This window comes from Coenobita brevimanus, chromosome 26 (assembly GCF_032717465.1).
Source record: "Coenobita brevimanus isolate Jiangsu-jjx chromosome 26, ASM3271746v2, whole genome shotgun sequence".
Lineage (NCBI taxonomy): Eukaryota > Metazoa > Arthropoda > Malacostraca > Decapoda > Coenobitidae > Coenobita > Coenobita brevimanus.
Window position 1 is genome coordinate 7,249,315 of NC_136979.1, and position 20,754 is coordinate 7,270,068.

The 20,754-nt window shown below is 47.5% G+C and overlaps 2 protein-coding genes across 3 annotated transcripts in view; one reads left to right on the forward strand and one right to left on the reverse strand.

Moving 5' to 3' along the window:
* Nucleotides 1-1,030, reverse strand: part of Surf6 (Surfeit locus protein 6) — a 76,646-nt gene extending 75,616 nt beyond the window's left edge. Inside the window, exon 1 of one of the 2 annotated variants that reach the window (XM_080268031.1) lies at nt 868-1,030. The gene's annotated coding sequence lies outside the window, so the exon portion shown is untranslated. Of the gene's footprint in view, nt 1-861 lie in introns of both variants that reach the window. The other variant, XM_080268030.1, reaches the window with a different exon arrangement.
* A 4,087-nt stretch (nt 1,031-5,117) lies between these two features.
* The window catches only part of LOC145394148 (dynein regulatory complex protein 1-like), a 61,037-nt gene continuing 45,400 nt past the window's right edge, over nt 5,118-20,754 (forward strand). Inside the window, exons 1-5 of the mRNA XM_080268128.1 lie at nt 5,118-5,255; nt 7,744-7,811; nt 11,347-11,539; nt 17,991-18,195; nt 19,680-19,873. Coding sequence (XP_080124254.1) covers nt 5,118-5,255; nt 7,744-7,811; nt 11,347-11,539; nt 17,991-18,195; nt 19,680-19,873 — 798 coding nt within the window. The remainder of the gene's footprint in view (nt 5,256-7,743; nt 7,812-11,346; nt 11,540-17,990; nt 18,196-19,679; nt 19,874-20,754) is intronic.

Below are 20,754 nucleotides of genomic sequence, written 5' to 3' on the forward strand. Positions count from 1 at the left end.
TTTTGGAAGATATGGGAAAAGAAAATGGGACATAAACAAGATTAAAGAAAAGTGTAACCAGACAGCAACAATAACATCAGGGACTGCTGTTAAAACGGCTATACTCCCGAACATTACCTGAACCTGAAATCAAAACATATCAAAACCTGAAAATGCACTTAAAAAAAAAAAAAAAAAGGAATATACTACAGGATTTTAATAAAAATTTAAAAACACTACAAAATAAGGCAGTTTCCTGTCGCATTACCTGTGACTCGGTATATCTGGAAGAGATCTCTAACCTCTTTCTGGCAATCTGATACTAGAGGAAAATTTTAACTGGTAACCTACTTCAGAATTAATTTCGCCCACATAAACAAGGCTCACTGAATTTCAGGCAATTACAACTTCAGTGAAAGTTAGGAGAGTGGTCCAGTTCTCTCAGATGAAAAAAAAACAGCTATAACAAGTGAAGCAGATAGGCCTACTGTACGGTTATTTGGCCATACTGGTACACAGAGTACTGAAGCTTCATCTCACACAGCAACATATAGCAAGGCATGGTGTTTTCATATTCAAAGTGGCTGTCCTTCAAAATAAACATGTCAATTTGAAGGTTTACTTTGTACTTATCCTCCCAACACTTCGCTATTGGCCTAAGTTAATATTTTACCGCCTTGAAATTACCTACATATTTCACATCACTAACATACCATATACGCATGAAATTTAATAAAGCTAACAAAAATTATGTCTTACAAAAGCATTTTCCTTATTCCGAGTACGTAATCTATTACTTTTCCTCTTATTAATGGCATTATTTTGAATACATGATCTATAAATCCACGCGGCGAGTCTAGCTAAGAGTTTCTGCTTCCTTACCACAACCTTACACTGAAGATACCCAGGAATTCTGATGTCACTTTTCCTGTCTCCTCGCCACTATGGTCAGCACTGATGTTTATGTGTAATTTATATGGCCTTTCTTCACTTATAAGAACAAAAACCCGACTAAAAATCGTCCCACAGCATATTCAAGAACACACATGTGTTGTCGCCATCATTACTGCCAAACACCCCAGAACAAGTATTTATATCACATATTTTTGCATTTAATTTCCCACATTTGAGGTTTCCAAAAATTTATTGCAATAATTTAATTTTTAATAAAAAATTTGGCAATAAATATAAAATTATTTTAAAAAATTAGTGGACCTGCGATTGCTGAGAAGTGTAACCATGGCAACGGCGTCACTCGGTGGCTCTGACTGACGGAAGATATGGCAGAGGAAAATCACACTCGAAAAAAAGGGTATGTTGAATAGTTTCTTACTCCAGAACTTGTAACCACACCACACAGCCTATCAGTTTAACCATTCACTGTGATTACTTTTCGTTTATTTTGGCCACCCCAGTGTGCAGTTCAAAGCTTTACGTTTTATATTTCCTTCTCAATCTTTCGTAACATCAGTATATTAGCAACAGTATACCATTATCACTGTATTATACTAGTACATACATGAGTATATTATATTAGCATATATTAGTGTATTATTTATTTCATTATTATAGTTTGCAGATGATACTGTATTGTTCAGTGAGACGAAGGGGAACTGCAATGCTTTTTGAATGAGTTTGGAGTTTGGGACAGTCTGTAAGAAACGGAATCTAAAGGTGAATGTAGGGAGGAGTAAAGTAATGGCCTCCGAGAGTCACTGAATGTACAGTGAGGTTGGATGATGAGGAAATGGAAAATGTAGGTAAAATACCGGGAATAGTCACCGAGGGCATCACAACACCCCCAGGAGGAGCCTACGGAGGGGCAGACAGAGCGCGACCCGACCCCGGACGACAGGGACATAAGTCCGCCCTGACCGCGCGCCCCTATGACCCGGAACTCGCCCGCCGCCACCATAGCAGGAAACGGAGACTACCTTGCGGGCGAGCTGACCCTCGACAGGATCGGGGTAGAGCTACTTCCTTAGCTCCAAGCAGCACCCCAGCGACGGCCAGTAGCCGCGCCCTTTGTGAGATGGCCTGTAGCAGCTCGGAAGGCTTCCCAGAGACTGCCTGTAGCCGCTCTGCCCTGCAGGAGATAGCCTGTAGCCGCTCCTCCTTAAGAGAAACGGCCTGTAGCCAGGTTCAGGTGACGGCCGGTAGCTGCACCCTTTAAAGGCCATGGCCTGTAGCCAGGCCACACGGCAGGAGATGGCTGGTAGCCACTCCTCCGTCAGGTGCTGCTATACCCCCCTAAAGGAACCAGCGACGGCTGGTAGCCGTGCTGGGGAGAGAAGGGCACGTCCCCTCTCCTCCTGTAGTTGCCCCAGAGGACAGGACACAGGCAACGGCCAGAAGCCATGCCCATTGGCAGGAGATGGCCTGCAGCCGCTCCTCGTCAGCACGTCATCCTTCATACAGGGCTCAGACGATGGCCAGTAGCCGCACCAACAGGCAAGTGATGGCCGGTAGTTGCACTTCACCTGTATCCCCATCAGGGAGTCGGGCCCAGGCTACAGCTGGTGGCCGCTCCTACGACGAAGGGACGGCCTGCAGCCGCCCTCATTTCATTGCCCATGGGAACCCAGCGACGGCCAGTAGCCATGCCCGGGAGGAGCACCAGAGCCCCTTGCCCCCTGTGACTCCACTATGAGAGGGCGTTCTGCTATCAGACCTGCAGACTGGCGAGGGCGCAGACGACCCTACTGTCCACCACCAGCAAGGCAATCTTCAGGAGGAAGGCCTCAGCCCTGAGGATCCGTGGAGAGGTCCTGTACTATCCCCAGGGTTATTCTCTGCCCAGCCGGCTCCAGAGGGACCCTACCTGATGTAGGCTGATGCTGCAGCCCATTCCTGACAGCGTCCCCGACGGCCAGAGCCCACAGCCGACGGGCCCCCGAGGCCACCCCCAGGACCCCCGGACGAGACCTCTCCCCACCCCGATGCAGACGGCATTCGTCCTCCTTTAGGTACCTGAGTGAGTACTTCAGGAAACTCTTCGGCCCCAGTCCCGAGGGCCGGACCCCAGTTCCCAGACCCAACAGTGCAGGGCCCTTCGCTGCACACAGCCCTGGACGAGAGAGGACTCCCCTGCAAGTGATCCCATGGCCATGGGACACTGAGGCCCCTGGCGGAACTCGGCCCCCATCAGGAGTCGTCGGGGTGTGAGCTCTCTCGATGCCCTCCACCAACGCCGCCACCCTACCCAGCCCCGACAGTGAGTGACAGTGGAAGTGTGGTGACAGTGAAACAGTGACCCAGGCATCAGGCAGTGTGTTAAAGATATCATAGGGAAACTAAGGCCAAGTTCTATCAGTGCTATAGTGCCAGAAATGCAGACCAACAGTGAAATAGTGACAGAATGAGAGTAGCTGAGCAGTGATAACAGTAACCTGAGCGAGTGTGCATCTAGCCCCTAGTAATATAATTCTTCCGCAACATAAGACCTAGAGGCAAGATGTCTATTCTAACCACAGTGTAAAATTCCCTCAAAGTGATAGTGACCGATCTCCCTACCTAAACACCTTAAGTGTTGTTTATTGTACTATCCTCTTTTATCCAGAACTATTGTCCGAGCAGTATCCTGAGAGATACTACTATCCCCAGTCTCAGTATATGTTATATGATTGTCTAGATTCCTGTTTGCGACATCTACCTGTTCCACATTAGAATTTACCAATATACGTGTAAGGTTGTCGCCCTGAGTTTTTGTGCCCTGTGTCTCTCTTAGTCTCCTAAGCTCCAGTCTAGAAAGGGAACCCAGCTGCAGAAGAGGCATTCAACGGACGGGAAGCTGACCCTTAAACACCTAGCATAGCAGTGAGTGCATTTAAGTACTTTGGCAGTGTGATTAAAATGCCAGAAAAAGTAACCGAGGGCATCACAACACCCCCAGGAGGAGCCTACGGAGGGGCAGACAGAGCGTGACCCGACCCCGGGCAATAGGGACATAAGTCCACCTGGGCTGCGCACCCCTATGACCCGGAACTCGCCCGCCTCCACTATAGCAGGAAACGGAGACTACCTTGCGGGCGAGCTGACCCTCAACAGGATCGGGGTGGAGCTACTTCCTTAGCTCCAAGCAGCACCCCTGTGACAGCCAGCTGCCATGCCCTATGTGAGATGGCCAGTAGCTGCTCAGCTCTTCAGGAGACTGCCGGTAGCCGCTCAGAAGGCTTTATAGAGATGGCCTGCAGCCATTCTGCCCTTCAGGAGACAGCTGGTAGCTGCTTCCCCTTAAGAGCCATGGCCTGTAGCTGGGCTCAGGCAACAGCTGGTAGCTGCGCCCTTAAAAGGCCACGGCCTGCAGCCAGGCCACATAGCAGGAGATGGCCGGTAGTCGCTCTCCAGTCAAGTGCTGCTATACTCCCCTACAGGAACCAGCGATGGCCGGTAGCCACGCTGGGGAGAGAAGGGTACATCCCTTCTCCTCCTGTAGTTGCCTCAGAGGACAAGACACAGGCAACAGCCGGTAGCCGCTCCTCGTCGGCACGTCGTTCTCTATACGGGGTTCAAGCGATGGCCGGTAGCCGCACTTCACCTGCTCCCCCATCAGGGAGTTGGGCCCAGGTGACGGCCGGTAGCCATGCCTATGACGAAGGGACAGCCAGCAGCCTCCCTTGTTCCATTGCCCATGGGAACCCATTGACGGCCAGTAGCCGCACCAGGGAGGAGCACCAAAGCCCCTCGCCCCCTGTGACTCCACAATGAGAGGGCACTCTGCCATCAGACCTGCCAACAGGTGGGGGAGCAGACGACCCTACTGTCCACCACAAGCGAGGCAACCTTCAGGAGAAAGGCCTCAGCCCCGAGGACCTGTGGAGAGGCCCTGTATTATCCCCAGGGTTATCCTCTGTCCAGCTGGCTCCAGAGGGACTCAACCTGCTGGACTCCGACAAAGGCCGACGCCGCAGCCTGCCCCTGACGGCATCCCCGATGGCAGGAGACCACAGCCGACAGACCCCCGAGGCCGCCCCCAGGACCCCTGGACAAGGCCTCTCCACACCCCGACGCAGATAACACTCGTCCTCCGTCAAGCGCCTAAGTGAGTGCTTCAGGAGGCTCCTCAGCTCCAGCCCCAAGGGCCGTACTCCAGTTCCCAGTTCCGACAGTGCGGGGCCCTTCGCAGCACACAGCCCCGGATGAGAGAGGACGCCCCCACGAGTGATCACGTGGCCACTGGATACAGAGGCCCCTGGCGGAATGCAGCCCCCACCAGCAGCCGGGCTGAGTTCACCTGCCGCCCTCTACCCACGCCACCACCGTACCCAGTCCCGACAGTGAGTGACAATGAAAGTGCAGTGACAGTGAAACAGTGACTTAAGTATCGGGCAATGTGTTACGTTACCAAAGGGAAACTAAACCCAAGATCTATCAGTGCTATTTTGACTAAAGTGTAGGACAACAGTGAAACAGTGATGAAATGAGAGAAGCCGAGCGGTGATTACAGTAACCTCCGTGAATGTGTATCTCGGCCCTAGCAGTATAATTCCCCTTGCCATGAGACCTGTAAGCGAGCCGCCCATTCTAAGCAAAGTGTAGATTTACCCCAAAGTGACAGCGACTGAGCGACTGATTCCCCGGCCCAAAGACCCTTAGTGCTGTTCATTGTCCTATTCTCCATTTACCCTGAACTATTGTCCACATAGTGTCCTGCGCGACACTACCACCCATGATTTCAGTACATGTCATATAATTGCCTAGATTCCTGTTTAGTGACGTCTACCTGTTCCACATTTAGAATTTGTCAATATACGCGTAAGGTTGCTGCCCTGAGTTTTTGTGCCCTGCTTCTCTCTTATTTGTCTAAGCTCCGGTCTAGAAGGGAACCCAGCTGCACACTAGGCTTTCAAGGGACGGGAAGCTGACCCTTAGACACCTAGCATTACAGTGATGAATAAGGATGAAGTTTGGGGGGCCAAGTGCTTGAAAGAGTACGACAAGGAAGAAAGGCTGCTGGTTCTCTGAAAGTGATAAGAAATAGGGAAGTAAGCATGGAAGTAAAAAAGTCGCTGCATGATAGTATTGTGATACCAATTCTAAAGTATGGAAATGAAGCTTGGACCTTGTTGGAAGGACACAAGTCAAGGGTGAGAGCAGTGGAAATTAGTTATTTGAGAGGAGCATATGGAGTTAGAGGGACAGAAAAACTGACAAATGAGGAAGTGAAGGAGCGTTATGGTGTGGATATGGATGTGATAGAAAGCGGTAAAATACACTGAGGTGGTTTGGCTATATGGAGAAGTTGGAGAATGATAGGCTACCGAGGAGAGTGTATGTGAGCGAGGTGGTGAGGGGGAAAAGCGAGGATGAGATGGAGGGATGGAGTGGAGAGGTATATGAGAGAGGGGGGGGGGGTGACCTCGGAGCAGGGCAGTGACATGGCGGGGGACAGGGCGACCTGGAGACGAATTATTTTGTGGCCACCCCTTACAGGATCAAGGCGTCTGGCAATAAATAGATAGATAGACAGTGCATAATATGATAGGCGGGGAAGAGCCTTTCTTTACTATCCTTGACTTATTCTAGTAGTTTAGTTACTCTTGTAGGAGCTGCCTAGCACAAGCCAACTGGCCTACTGCATTACTCCTCTCTTTTATGATCTTATTATTATATGCTGTTTCTAACCATTTAAATGTAAAACAGAAGAACAATGAATTTATGTAATAGCCTAAGTGAGTTTGTCGACCGCGTACTTGTGTCCGTCCCACAAAACCGTCGGCTAACATTAACGTCAGACCAATAATAATTCGTAGTATACTGTGATTTGGGGAAAAAAAAATCCCGTGATCAATTTTGGCTTCTCCATATTGATTCTGGACCTTTATATCTACACGAGGCATATACCATAAGTGACCTAAGGTAAGGTTAGCCTACACCCACTGTTAAAAGTTGTTCGAAATGGTCAGTTCTTATCAACAATTAGCCCATTTCTGCCACTTGAGTTCAGTCAGGCCAGTTTTGACCCACAAAGATCACCTCAGAGTCATTCAGGCTGGGTTAGGTCTACTCAGGCCACTTACAGTTCATATACAACCTTCACATCCGATCTAGCCCACTCATATCAACTGAAATCCATGTAAGTCGTTTCAATCAGTTTAGAGCCACTTCGCTAACTGTAAGTCCATCAAGGCACTTCACATCCATGTCGGTCCATTCAGGCATAGTACAATCCACTCGGGGTTATTCAGTTGCAGTTAAGTCCATTTGGTGATGGAGAGGGACTCCTTCACGTGATGGCACCGATATATCTGGATGACTCCGTTGCCCGGTTATACAAATGTCCCTCACCTCCCTCACTGTCCCCTGCAAGGAGGGTGGTGGACTGCAAGAGAAGGCCAACTTCAGCCCAGTCCATCGAGTTCACGTCTAGATGAGCCCGGTGCCACAACAACACTGGGATTATTTAGGCGCAATCATGTTCACTCGGGGCTTTCACATCCAGTCAACCCCAGCCATATCAGTATAGGTTCATTAAGTCAATTTAAGTTTAGTTGGGCCCATTTAGAGAACTTCAGTCCATCCGCATCCATGCAGATAAGCTTAAATTACCTATAGTAATTCTATTTCAGCTCACCTATAGACAGAAACAAGTAGATTTATTATGGACTACTTTAGTTGGTTTATGTCTCTTTAGGACATTGCATATCATTTCAAGTGTATCACATCGACTCAAGTGAATATGTATTGATAAAGGTCATCCCTATGAAGGGTAGGGTAAACAATCAAACCTCTCAGTGAAGTGACTTTTGAAATGTGACTACTCAGGTCTTCCAGGTCCACTCAGGTCTCTTGAGGGCCACCCGATCACTTCACTTCAGTATAGATCACTCCAGGTCATGCATGTGAAGGAGTGTGCGAAAAATGCATTCTCATTAGGACAGTGGTTTTCGAGATGATGCGGTATTTCAGAAATGGGTGGGGTGGGTGGAAGTGCGTGCGTGAGATGAATTGAAATAATGATGAGTGGTGGGGCATGGTAAGGAAGAAAGCACTGTGGAGATGGGTGTTGTGGGAAGACCAGTTACTTGTAGGTGAAAGTCCAAGGCAAGAGAGGAAAAAAAAAAGTGGGATGGGTGAAAGGAAATTGGTAGGATGAATTAAGATGGTGGTGGGTGGTGTGAAGATAGGTGTCATATATGGTGGGCAACGTTGACGGAGAGAAGGTTTAGGTCACTTAGCTTTTTTCTTTCCTTTTTTTTTTATGTACAGTGTAGGTAGAAAAAGAGAGGGGTGAATGGTAGGAAGTGTGCAAAACACGTTGAAATTAAGATGAACGGTGGGGCAGTGATGGAATATGGACTATATGCTGGCCAGTTCGCAAAGCAGTCATGTGTCCAATAATCATCAGAGAATACACACAAAAAAAGGGGGGGGGGGTGATGGTAGGAAAAGGAAGCGCTGAAATGATTGGGAAAGTAGTGAGTGGTGGGGTATGCCAGGGAACGCAGCTATGTCCTAGCTCAAAGTCAGGGATGTCTTCCAAAACACTACCTTTCCATACAACTGCACTGTAAAATCGTGATAGTAAGGTGGCGATTGCGCAGTACTTGACTGAACTACTTCAGGTCAGAAAACGACACTGAGATAACTTCCTCACGTCCACTGGAAGGATAAACTCCCTCCAGGAGTGTGGTAACACGTAAACAGGATAAGAGGGAAAGTAAGCGCACCGATTGTGTAACAAACCCTGGGGGCAAGGCTCAGGTTTTGATCACCCAGTGGGCCAGTGCCTCTGCACAGTCAAGCCTATCTGCCAGTAACACAGACAGCCTTGACCACCACAGGCCTTTCCTGAGTTCTCTAGTTGATGTAAATATTAATGTGAGAGTTGATCTCTGTCTTTCCATAACGTGTGATGAATTACTTTGTGCTGTAAAAGTAGCCAAATCGACCGCTCTGGTCCAGGATGGTATAACTTATGACATGGTCAGTGCTCTCCTTGCCCCTTATTAAGCTTCACTGCTGGATTTATTCTATATGTCCTATGCAGACAGTGAACCGCCCACGCCCTGGAAGACTGCCATCAGAATTCCGATTCCTAAGGGTATTGGTAGTTATCGCCCTATTTTCCTAGTTAGCTATATTGTGAAAGATTGTTGTATAAGACTGAGGACTAATTGTGTTCTAACTTACATAGTTTTCCGAATGGAGTGTCAACGAGTGATGTTATACACTATGGGGTGTAAAATACAGTATAGTATCACCGAGGGCAACCCAACACCCCCAGAAGGAGCCTATACAGAGGAGCATATACAGCGCGCCTGGACTCCGGGCGACAGGGACATAAGTCCGCCCGGGCCGCGCGCCCCTATGACCCGAAGCTTGGCCGCCGCCACCATAGCAGGAATATGAGACTACCATCCGGGCTAGCCGACCATCGACAACCACGGGGTGGAGCTATTACTCTAGCTCCAGTCAGTGCCCCTGAGACAGCCAGTAGCCGCTCAACCCTCCTACAGGAGACACCCTGCAGCCGCTCTGGAGGTAACAAGGAGACAGACGGTAGCCACTCCTGCCTTCGTCAGGAGACAGCCAGAAGCCGCTCTGAAGGTGCCCTAAACGAGATGGCTGGTAGCCGCTCAACCCTCCTACAGGAGACGGCCTGCAGCCGTTCTGGAGGTAATGAGGAGATGGCCAGTAGTCGCTCCCGCCTTCGTCAGGAGACGGCCGGTAGCCGCTCTGAAGGTGCCCCTCAAGAGACTGCCGGTAGCTGCTCGACCCTCCTGCAGGAGATGGCCTGCAGCCGCTCCGGGAGTAATAAGGAGATGGCCAGTAGCCCCTCCCGCCTTTGTCAGGAGGCGGCTGGTAGCCGCTCTGAAGGTGCCCCGCAAGAGATGCCCAGTAGTTGCTCGACCCTCCTACAGGAGACGGCCTGCAGCCGCTCTGGAGGTAACGAGGAGACGGCCGGTAGCCACTCCCGCCTTTGCCAGGAAATGGCCGGTAGCTGCTCCCGCCTTTGTCAGGAAACGGCCGGTAGCCGCTACCACCTTCCCCAGGCCACGGCCAGTAGCCAGGCCTTAGCAACGGCCGGTAGCCAGGCCCCTAGAAGGCCACGGCCAGTAGCCGGACCCTATGGCAGGAGATGGCCGGTAGCCGCTCCTCCATCAGGCGCTGACTCCTGTCCATGAAACTACAACCCGGAGGGAGACCCCAGCCTGGAGGAGTATAGGAGAGGCCCTGTAATTACCCCTGGGCTCTTCTCACTGCAGCCAGTTCTTGAGATGACCCACCTGACGGACCCCTGACGGAGGTCGACACCGCAGCCCACCCCTGACGGCGTCTCCAACCGCCGGAGACCGCAGCCCCCGGGACCTCTAGACCACCCCTGGGACCCCTGGGCGGGACCGCCCTTCGTCCCAACGCTGGAGATCTTCGTCCTTCGTCAGGTGCCTGAGTGAGAGGTTCAGGCAGCTTTTTGGCCCCAGCCCTGAGGGCCAGACTCCCGGGACCCTTCGTCACCAGCAGACCCGGATGAGAGAGGACGTCCCTACGCGTGATCCCGTGGCCCCTGAATACGGAGGCCCCTGGCGGAACTCAGCCCCGTCAGTAGTGAGGCTGAGTCGTCTCCGGCGCCCTGGTACCTGACCACCAGTACGCCCAGTCCCGACAGTGAGTGACAGTGAAAGCACAGTGTCCGTGACATAGTGAAGTAAGGGTAGAACAGTGAGTGTCAGAATATGGAAAGTCAGTGCGCGAAACATCAGTAATAATATAAAGGAAAGGTGGAATAAGTACCACCAAGTAAGGTAACAGTGAAACAGTGAACACGGCAAGGCAGTGAAATAAGGGTCTATCTCAGTGAACCTGCTACCAGATGGTGACACCGCCTCACATTAAGACTATGCAAGAGTATAATTAACGACCCGACCGACAAACCAGTTAACCTGCCAGCAATGAAAATTGTGCCACAAACTCCACCAGTATACAGAACCTAGATTTTCCCAAAATAATAGTGTTTAGCTTCTCTGCCCTAAGTGCTATTCACCTTACCCGATCGTGTCCTAAGTAGTATCCTGTGCGATACTAACACCCGATTCCTAAGCCTTAGAATTATAATTGTCCAACATAACTGTATTTGTGACATTTGCCCGTTCCGCTGTAGAATTTAAAATACACATGTAAGGTTGTTGCCTTGAGTTTTTGTGTCCTGCGTCTCTCTTATTTGTCTAAGCTCAGGTCTAGCAAGAGAACCCAACTGCACACTAGGTGTTAGAGGGACGGGAAGCCGATCCTAAAACACCTAGCATTACAGGTTGATAACTGAAAATTGTCGCAGAGGAAAAAAAAGGGGGGGGGGGAAGGGATGACAATTGTTTTTTCCCACCACTTACAGGTGGTTCACATATTTTATAACCTCCTTACCAACAGAGAGGATGGTGTCGCGACGAGTGAGGCCCACGGGAAAGTGCAGTGGGCGGGCGGGAACGAGGAGGCTGAGTGGGCGGGTGGGCGGGAGGAAGAGGGAGTGGAGCGGGCGAGGCAGTCTGGCCAGGCCCTCACCGACGCCCTCACACAACATGAACACGCCCTACACGCCCTTCTTAAGCACGGATGCACCATGGTTAGTGTCGCCATGATGTGTGTGTGTGTGTGTGTGTGTGTGTGTGTGTGTGTGTGTGTGTGTGTGTGTGTGTGTGTATGCATGGGCGAGCTTGACAGACCATCACATAATACTGTATAATAGTTTAAGATATAGTATGTTAAACAATGTGATATATTTTTATATTTCTCGCTTAGTTTTTGTAGCTCTTGCTCTTATCCTACTGAATTTAGTATTAAAGATTCAGTATGTTGTATTGAGACACATTAAAATTCTTGGTGAAGATAAATAATGCATAATTCTTGAAAATCATCTTTTCACTGGAGGTTATCTTTGAACTCACAACCCTTACGTGCCGATATTCAAAGACAACTACTTCATCTGGATGTAATTATTATCATGGTTGTGAAGCGGCTGAAGAATGGGAAAGCAGCAGGGACTGATGAAATATATACAGAGGTGATAGGTGGAAAAAGTGGAATAAAGTGTTTATTTGAGGTTACGCAAGATGGCGCGGATGAATGAAATTATACCAGCAGAGCAGAAAAAGGTTGTAATTGTGTCCATGTACTAGAATAAAGGTGAGCGAAGTGAGAGCAAAAATGATCTTGGCATGTCTCTTGAGTGTTGTGAGAAAGAATTATAGGCTAAAAAAAAAAAAAAAAGTAAGGGATATATCAGAGTACTTGGTGAATAATGAACAGATGAGCTTTAGGAGTGATAGTGATTGTGTGGATCAAATATTTGCAATGATACAGGTAGTGGAGAAGGCTTGTGAGGAGGCTTATGAAGTATTTATGGTATTTATGAATCTGGAAAAAGTGTACTATAAGACAAACAAAAAAGGATTTTGGAAGGTTTTTCATATGTCTGGCGTGGACGGTAAACTGCTAGGCGCCGTTAAGAGCTTTTACGATGGTAGTGAAACGTGCATTTAAGAGCTTTTACGATGGTAGTGAAACGTGCATTTAAGAGCTTTTACGATGGTAGTGAAACGTGCATTTAAGAGCTTTTACGATGGTAGTGAAACGTGCATTTAAGAGCTTTTACGATGGTAGTGAAACGTGCATTTAAGAGCTTTTACGATGGTAGTGAAACGTGCATTTAAGAGCATTTACGATGGTAGTGAAACGTGCATTTAAGAGCTTTTACGATGGTAGTGAAACTGCATTTAAGAGCTTTTACGATGGTAGTGAAACGTGCATTTGAGAGCTTTTACGATGGTAGTGAAACGTGCATAAGGTAGGTGGACATCTCGGTAAATGGCTGAAAGAGGGGGTGACTCCCAGTGTAATGTTACAATGAATGGAGAGAGACCTGAGCTGGCTAAAGAGTTGAAGTACCTGGGAGCAGCTAAAGAAGTGGAAAGTAGAATGGCAAGGGAGGGAAACTGGATGGTGCTATGAAGGCTTTGATAAGAAGGCAAGGTCTGGGTGTGATGGCTGCGAGAGGCTTGCATAAGGGAGTTCTAACCTACTTTAAAGTATGAGTGAGAGACTATGGTGTGGCATGAAAATGAAAAGTCAAGAGTATCAGTAGTGGAGATGGAACTGTTGAGGAATGTGTGTCGAGTGCAGAGAGTGCATAGGACAAGGAATAATGTGGTTTATGGAAGATGGAGAGTAAGAAATTTTGTGGACACCTGTGTTGAAGAGACCGTGATTAGAGAGTATAGTCAGACGGAGAGAATGAAAGTGAACAGAGCGGTAAAAATGGTATATCTAAGCAAACATGAAGCTGGGAGACGTAGTAGGCCTAGAAGAAGATGTATAGATACGATAAACGGAGTCCAGGACCTGGGTATAGGGGCCTGTAATCATTTCTGAAGGTATAGTGTTTGACAGTTGATTTGAGTATGGGATACCCTTTGCTTCAACAAACTACTGTACTGGGTGGAATTCCGATATTTGTAGGGCAAACCAGAAACCGTCATTTTCCAAAATGGCCACCGCCAAGTAATAGCCAGATAAGAAATGTGTATAGATTTTGATAGGAACGTAACAGGCAGATGATTTGGGTTTCTTATAGGATTTGCAGACTTGCCCGATACAGTAATGCACCAAAAACCATGTCAGACGTTGCATAGATACCGAAAACCCAGGTAGCTGCCAAGCAATGTCCGTCAAACATGAAATATACAGTATTATCACTGCAGAAAGATAATTTTGGTGTTTTTGACCTGTAATAGTTTAAATATGGCATATATTCAGAAGCACAAAAAGTGGTGAAATAGGCTAATAATAAGGTTAATTACTGTATAATAATAAGTTCATTGAAAGAGATCACACAGTACACTGCAAAGGAAAATAAGAGCATCAAAGCAAATTTAATTAACCCTGATCACTTAACAAGGTTATTTGTCGCTACGTGTTAGTCTAATAAACTTAAATTCTCACTCACACAGAATTTTCTTTGCGTACACATAAGTAGTATATTTTAGTGAACCAAATTAACTTGTTTCATTCGGATACTGGATAAACTATAAAAATTAACTGCACTGATCTACCTGCGTAACTCAAGATGTCAGTGACGTAATGTGCTGGCTAATTATTTCGACACACTACTTGTCGTTGTTTGTGAGAAAAGGTCACACAGTTTGCCTTGCATATTTGCATGGACAGTGTTGTGTCACATTATCCCATGCTTTTACAAATGACAAGCATTCCTTGGGGTAGTACATCTTGACATTTTGCAGGCAAGATGTAATTTTCAGTCATCCAGCCATTGTTCACTGGATCTGGAGTCGAGTGGGGTTCATTTGGTACGCACAGGACTTAACGCACAACAAGAAAATCTCTCTTGATATGGGCATGATTGACACTATGTGGGCGGTAGGGCTTCCAGGGGTTTCTGTGTTGCAGGTCGGATATGTCACCCCACTCGAAACTAGGTGAAGGTCCAAGATTCTGTCTTGGACTTTGCACCATCCCAGACGTGAACAAGATATTCCTCAGCTTTCTGCGCGACCTCTTCAGTTAACTGATCTGACTGCAAGATTGGCTAGAAACTTCTGTAGGTCAGTGGAAAGAGCCACTTGTTTTGTTCCAGTGTTACTGAGCGCATCATCGCCAGTGAGAACATGCGCCTTCACGATGACCCTGCACAGTCCCACTTCCAACTTATCTGTCAGATTATGTAATGGTACATTATGCCTATGCTCACCAGAGCCAAACTTTATTCACAACTCTTGAAAGCCCCAGTCGCGCCACTGTTGTGTCTGTACCATTGACATTTTTATCACGGAGAGTTTTAGTGAGGTCCTCCATGATTATATCTGTTGAGAAGCACAAGTGAGATTCATCAACCCTCTGAATTGGACAAAACTGAATTCAGTTGCCATTGTGATCCGTCACAGATTTATTCACATCCCTATTGTATACCGGCACACTATCATCAAGATTCAGGACATATTAGTAATGACGGTTTCAGGCTTGTGCTACAAATTAGATTCTTGAAGTTAGGGGTATCCCATACTCAAATCAACTGTCAAGCTCTATTCCTTCAGAAATAAACTCGGGCCACTATATCCAAAGCCAGGACTAGTGTGAGAGAGAGAAGTGTATGGACTAGCGAGGTTGGGAAATTGATAAATGATCAAGCTGGCTGGGTGGATTTTGTGCTGAGGAGTGTATGGCTAGGGTTTGGCATCCCGTTTTAACTTGGTTGTTGCTGGATTGATATTGTTAGACAAGTGAGCTATGGAACACATTCTACCCATTTCTCCTTTCTCTGAAATCTTCATTCTAGGATATTTCAATGTTCACCACCACCTTTGGCTCTCTCTCCTTTCACTGATCCACCTGGTGAACAAGCCTACATCTTTTCTATAATGACCTAGAGCAGCTTGTACAGCACCCTACCCGTATCCCAGACCGCCTTGGAGAGAGCTCCAGCATACTTGAATTCTTCCTTACAACTAATCCTTCTGCTTACACTCTTAATCTTTTCTCTCCGTTGGGCTCCTCCGATCACAACCTTATCACCTTAACCTGTCCTATCATCCGGTACGGCCTGTGGACCCTCCAGGGAAACGTCGTCTGTGGCATTTTGGGGCCGCGGATTGGGAGGCCCTCAGGCATTACTTCTTTAATTTTCCCTGGAGTGATTATTACTTCCATGGCCGGGAGGCATCTGACTGTGCCTTGCGCATTACGGAGGTTATTCTCTCGGGCATGGAAGCATACATTCCTTTCTCATATCCTTTGACTAACGCAAGAAAGCCTTGGTTTAATCATGCTTGTTCTAATGCTGTCCGCAACAAGGAGAGGGCCTACAAAAGGTACCGGAGCCAACCCACCCCTGAATCACATCATCTTTACGTTTTTCCCCGGAATCGTGCTAAGTCTGTTTTTCGCTCTGCTAAAAATAATTTCATCCATACTAAATGCTCTCAACTCTCCAACTCGAATTCTTCCCACTCCTTCTGGCACCTTGCCAAAAACCTTTCTAACAACTTTACCTCATCATCCTTCCCTCCTCTTTTATACTCTGATGGTTCTGTAGCTATTTCTTCTACTGATAAAGCAGATCTCTTCGCACAGACTTTCTCCTCCAATTCCACCTTAGACGATTCCGGTGCTGTTCCTCCGTCACTTCCCCCCTCTGACTTGCTCATGGCTGTCATTAAAATTTCTTCAGCTGATGTATTTTCTGCTATCACTGGCCTCAGTACTAACAAGGCATATGGGCCTGATGGAGTCCCTTCTGTTGTTCTCAAGAACTGTGCTTCTGTGCTTACACCCTGCCTAGGCAAACTCTCGCCTTTGTTTGTCAACTTGTACCTTTCCTTCTTGCTAGAAGTTTGCTCTCATTCAGCCAGTCCCAAAGAAGGGTGACCACTCCCAACCCTCCAACTATCGTACAATTACTTTAATGTCAGGTATTTAAAAAGTTTTCGAGTCAATTCTCAATAGAAAAATTTTAAGGCGTCTTTCCTATCACAACCTTCTTTCTGATCGTCAGTACAGGTTCCGTCAGGGACGCTCCACTGGCGATCTTCTCACCTACCTTTCAGACTCCTGGTCATCCTCCTGTTGGGACTTTGGCGAAAGCTTTGCCATTGCACTTGACATCTCAAAGGCTTTCGATCGAATCTAGCATAAATCTTTAATTTCCAAACTGCCCTCTTACGGTTTCTATCCTTCTATCTGTGCCTTCATTGCTAGCTTCCTTTCTGGTCGTTCTATTGCCGCTGTTGTGGGCGGCCGCCGTTCTTCTCCTGGATCTATCAACAGTGGTGTTCCTCAGGGCTCTGTCCTATCACCAACTCTCTTCCTTTTATTCATCAGTGACCTTCTAAGCTGTACATCTGGCCCTATCCACTCATACGCTGATGACTCCACCCTTCACCTTTCCATTCGGTTCCCGCAACGCCCATCTCAGCAGTTACTTCAACAAACAGGGGATGAGGCTATGGCACACCTAATGTCTGACTTGGCTCGTATCTCTGACTGGGGTAAAAATAATCTGGTTGTTTTTAATGCATCTAAGACTCAGTTTTTGCACCTATCAACCCGATAAAATCTTCCACAGGTATACCCACTATTGTTTAATAATATTCAGCTTAATCCTGCATCATCCTTGAACATGCTTGGGGTTTCATTTACTCGGTACTTCTCTGGGAAAGATCATATTACATCTCTTGTAAAATCTGCTTTCAAGAGATTGGGTGTGCTAAGCCGACCCCGTTCTTTCTTTACCCCTGCACAATTGTTGACTCTATACAGGGGTTTTATCCGTCCCTGTGTGGAGTGCAACTCCCATGTGTGGGGAGGCTTCTCGTCTCATTGACTCTCCTCCTCTTACTGACTCCCTTCTACTTCTGTCTCTTCGTCGCACTGTTGCATCTTTATCTCTTTTTTATCGCTACTTCAATGGTCACTGCTCCTCTGAACTCTCTGCATGCATTCCTCCACCTCTACGACGGGTGCGTAGCACCCATCTAGCATCAAACTCTCATCCCTTTTCTGTCCAACTCTCTAATGCAAGAGTTTACCGTTACTCCCAGTCCCTCATCTATGCAACAGGTCAACTCTGGAACTGTCTCCCTCTGTCTGTATTTCCTGCTGCCTATGATCTCCAGTCTTTCAAACGCAGTGTCCAGGCATCTCGAAATGATCGGATCTTGAATTTGGCTCTCTATTGTATTTTGTTTTTCTCTTGGAGGGAACTGTTATTGTGGGCTCGTGGCCTTTGGTTCCTTCTTCCTCGCATAAAAAAAAAATACGTGAGGAACTTTTTTTTTTTTTTTTTTTTTTTTTACCAATCAGGTGGAACTAGGATTCCGGGGGTTGAAGGGTGGGTGAATGGTAGTGTAGCTCATTTAACTGGGCAGACCTTGGTTAGTATCTCTTTCTGTTATTTTCTCTGGCTCTCTGGACCCTGCTTCACCCCACCTTGGAGTGGCAAAGGATGAGGGTGATGATGATGATGATGATGATTGTTATGATAATTATTATTATTATTATTACAGGTGGGCAACGTGGAGGTGGCTGCTGTGAGTGGCGAGGTGGTGGCGGTTGTGGAGAGCGAGGCACGGAGGGAGGCGTGGAAGGAGGCGCTGCAGAAGGACGCTCAGGGCACCCAGGACGCATTAGCAAAAATTAACCAGCACTGGGAGGATGTTATTAACCAGAATATACCAGAGGAGCTGCATAAGGGCCTTTGTCAGCTTAGAGGTTAGTGAGAGAGAGAGAGAGAGGGAGAGAGAGAGAGAGAGAGATGAAGGGATAGTAATTCGTTCTAAACTGCCATCTCCTTTTTCTTTCTCTTCCTCATACCTCTCTCTCTCTCTCTCTCTCTCTCTCTCTCTCTCTCTCTCTCTCTCTCTCTCTCTCACACACACACACACACACACACAGTCAGGTGCTAAAGAAATGTGCCAAATAATAATAATAATAATAATAATAATAAGTGCTCGTGGGCCCTTCTGGCCCCTTGCACTTGCTCCTGCGGAGGGCTCTCGCTCTACTATAATATAGTCATAGCTATGAGCAAAAAATTCTACGGAGATCCTATGCCGGGCGCCGGGAGAGGAGTTTTTTGGTCAAAATGTGATCGCTCATTAAATATAGTAAAAGTTTTTCAATCGTGATGGGACCAAGTTTTTTCACATCAGCGAATTTTTTGCGATTTTTGTATCAATTTTGGTGCGATTTGAATGTGTAGTTTCGGCTGCCCAAAATACACACACACACACACACACAGACACACGGCAAGTGCTATAGTATATCAGATAATAGTAATAAAGAAATGTACGATGGACAAGTAAAGGAAGACAGTACATTACAACATGACTCAGTTCAGTAAAAATAAGATTGTGTAAGAAAACACTCGATTTGCTTTATTTTTCTCTTCCTCCTTCACACACTCTCTTCCATCCACTCTCTCACACACTCACACTTCCACCCCTTCCTCTTCCACCTCTTCTCTCACACACTCTCTTCCACCCCCTCTCTCACACTCTCTCTTCCACCCCGTCGCTCTCTCTCTCTCTCTCTCTTTTTTCCATTCCCTCACTCACTCACACACTCCCTTCCACCCCTCACTAACACACTCTCTCTTCCACCCCCTTCAATCACACACTCTCTCTTCCATTCCCTCTCTCACACACACCCTTCCTCCCCCTCTACCACACACTATCTCTTCCATCCCCTCGCTCACACACACTCTATCCACCTCCTCTCTCACACACCCTCTCCCACGCACTCTCTTCCACCCCCCCGCTCGCACACTCTCTCTCCCCACCTCTTCGCCCTCACACTTTCTTCCACCCTCTTGCTTATATGCACTGTCTCCCTCCACCCCCTCACTCACACACTCTCTTCCACCTCCTCCCCCACGCACTCTCTCTTCCACTCCCTCCCTCACACATTTTCTTCCACCCCCCGTTCACACACTCTCTTCCATCCCCTCTCTCCCACGCACCCTCTCTTCCACCCCCCCTCCCATGCACTCTCTTCCACCCCCCTCTCTCACACGGTCTCTCTTCCACTGCCGCTCCCACGCACTCTCTCTTCCACTCCCTCCCTCTCTGTCTCCGTCTCTCTCTCTTTCTTTCTCTCTCACACACACACACACACACACACACACACACACACACACACACACACACACACACACACACACACACACACACACACTTTCTCTCTCTCCCATTCAGAGTGGAGCGAGGAATTACGCGATGAGAAGCTACGTGTTGTTGCTGGCCTTCGCGCTGAGCTGATCACCCTGGACTTCAAGTACAGCACCCAGCTCCTGCAGCAGGCCAGGCAGAGGGGCGAGCTGCTCAGGCGCATCACAGAGCACGTCACGGAGCTACACCAAGCGTACCGGGCCTCGCTTGCTAAGGTCCAGGTGGGAGAGAGAGAGAGAGAGAGAGAGAGGCGTTGGAAATAGTAGCGTGGTTGGGATTTTCTTTTCAGCAGTTGCGCCTGGCGGATTCTGTGACATAGAGACCAGAGAGCCTATTTAAAAGACAGTTTGAGGCCATATTACAATGCAAATTTCAGCAATTGTAAGGTAAATTTTAGATGACTCATTCTACTGTCTTGCCATTTAATTTCTCGAAAGCCCTGACTTTAACAAGAAAAAACTGCAAATAAAAATAATAAAATTCAGGTTAGGCTTACCGGAATGATGCACAATATCCTCTGCCCATTATTCAACACAAAAGCCATTGTGTAATTCCTAGGCTAATATAATAACATATTTTCCATAAAGTATCAGCTTGGCTTCTCATCTATAGAGTATCGGCTGACTTAGATACCTTGATATCACACCACTCCCTCGCAACATTGAAACAGTCTCACCATCTTATACCGTATGGAATGCGTTAGTGAGTTCGACAGAGGGACTTTGGAGTGAGGCATGGAGTGAGGCAATCATTGGTACTGTGACGCCAAAACCGAGGACACACGGTGTCGGAACTATATAGACGGGGAGCTAGCTTGAGTTTAATTACACAATTGCGTACGAAAGGTCTGATGACGGCAATCGATTGATATTAGTCGAGTAACAAAGAAAACCCATTTCTTGAGTTTTGCATTCCTGGCGTTATGGGGTGCGCCACCCCCCAAAACCCCAAAATTTCACCTTCAATTACACTTTTGCGTACAAGTCTGAAATTTATGTCATGAAACTAGTGATTGTCAGTGAATCAAAATATATAACTCAAGAAAAGAAATTGTCTGGGGTTTTTACTTAAGAAGGGTCCTTTTAAGGGGATAAAGGGGTTC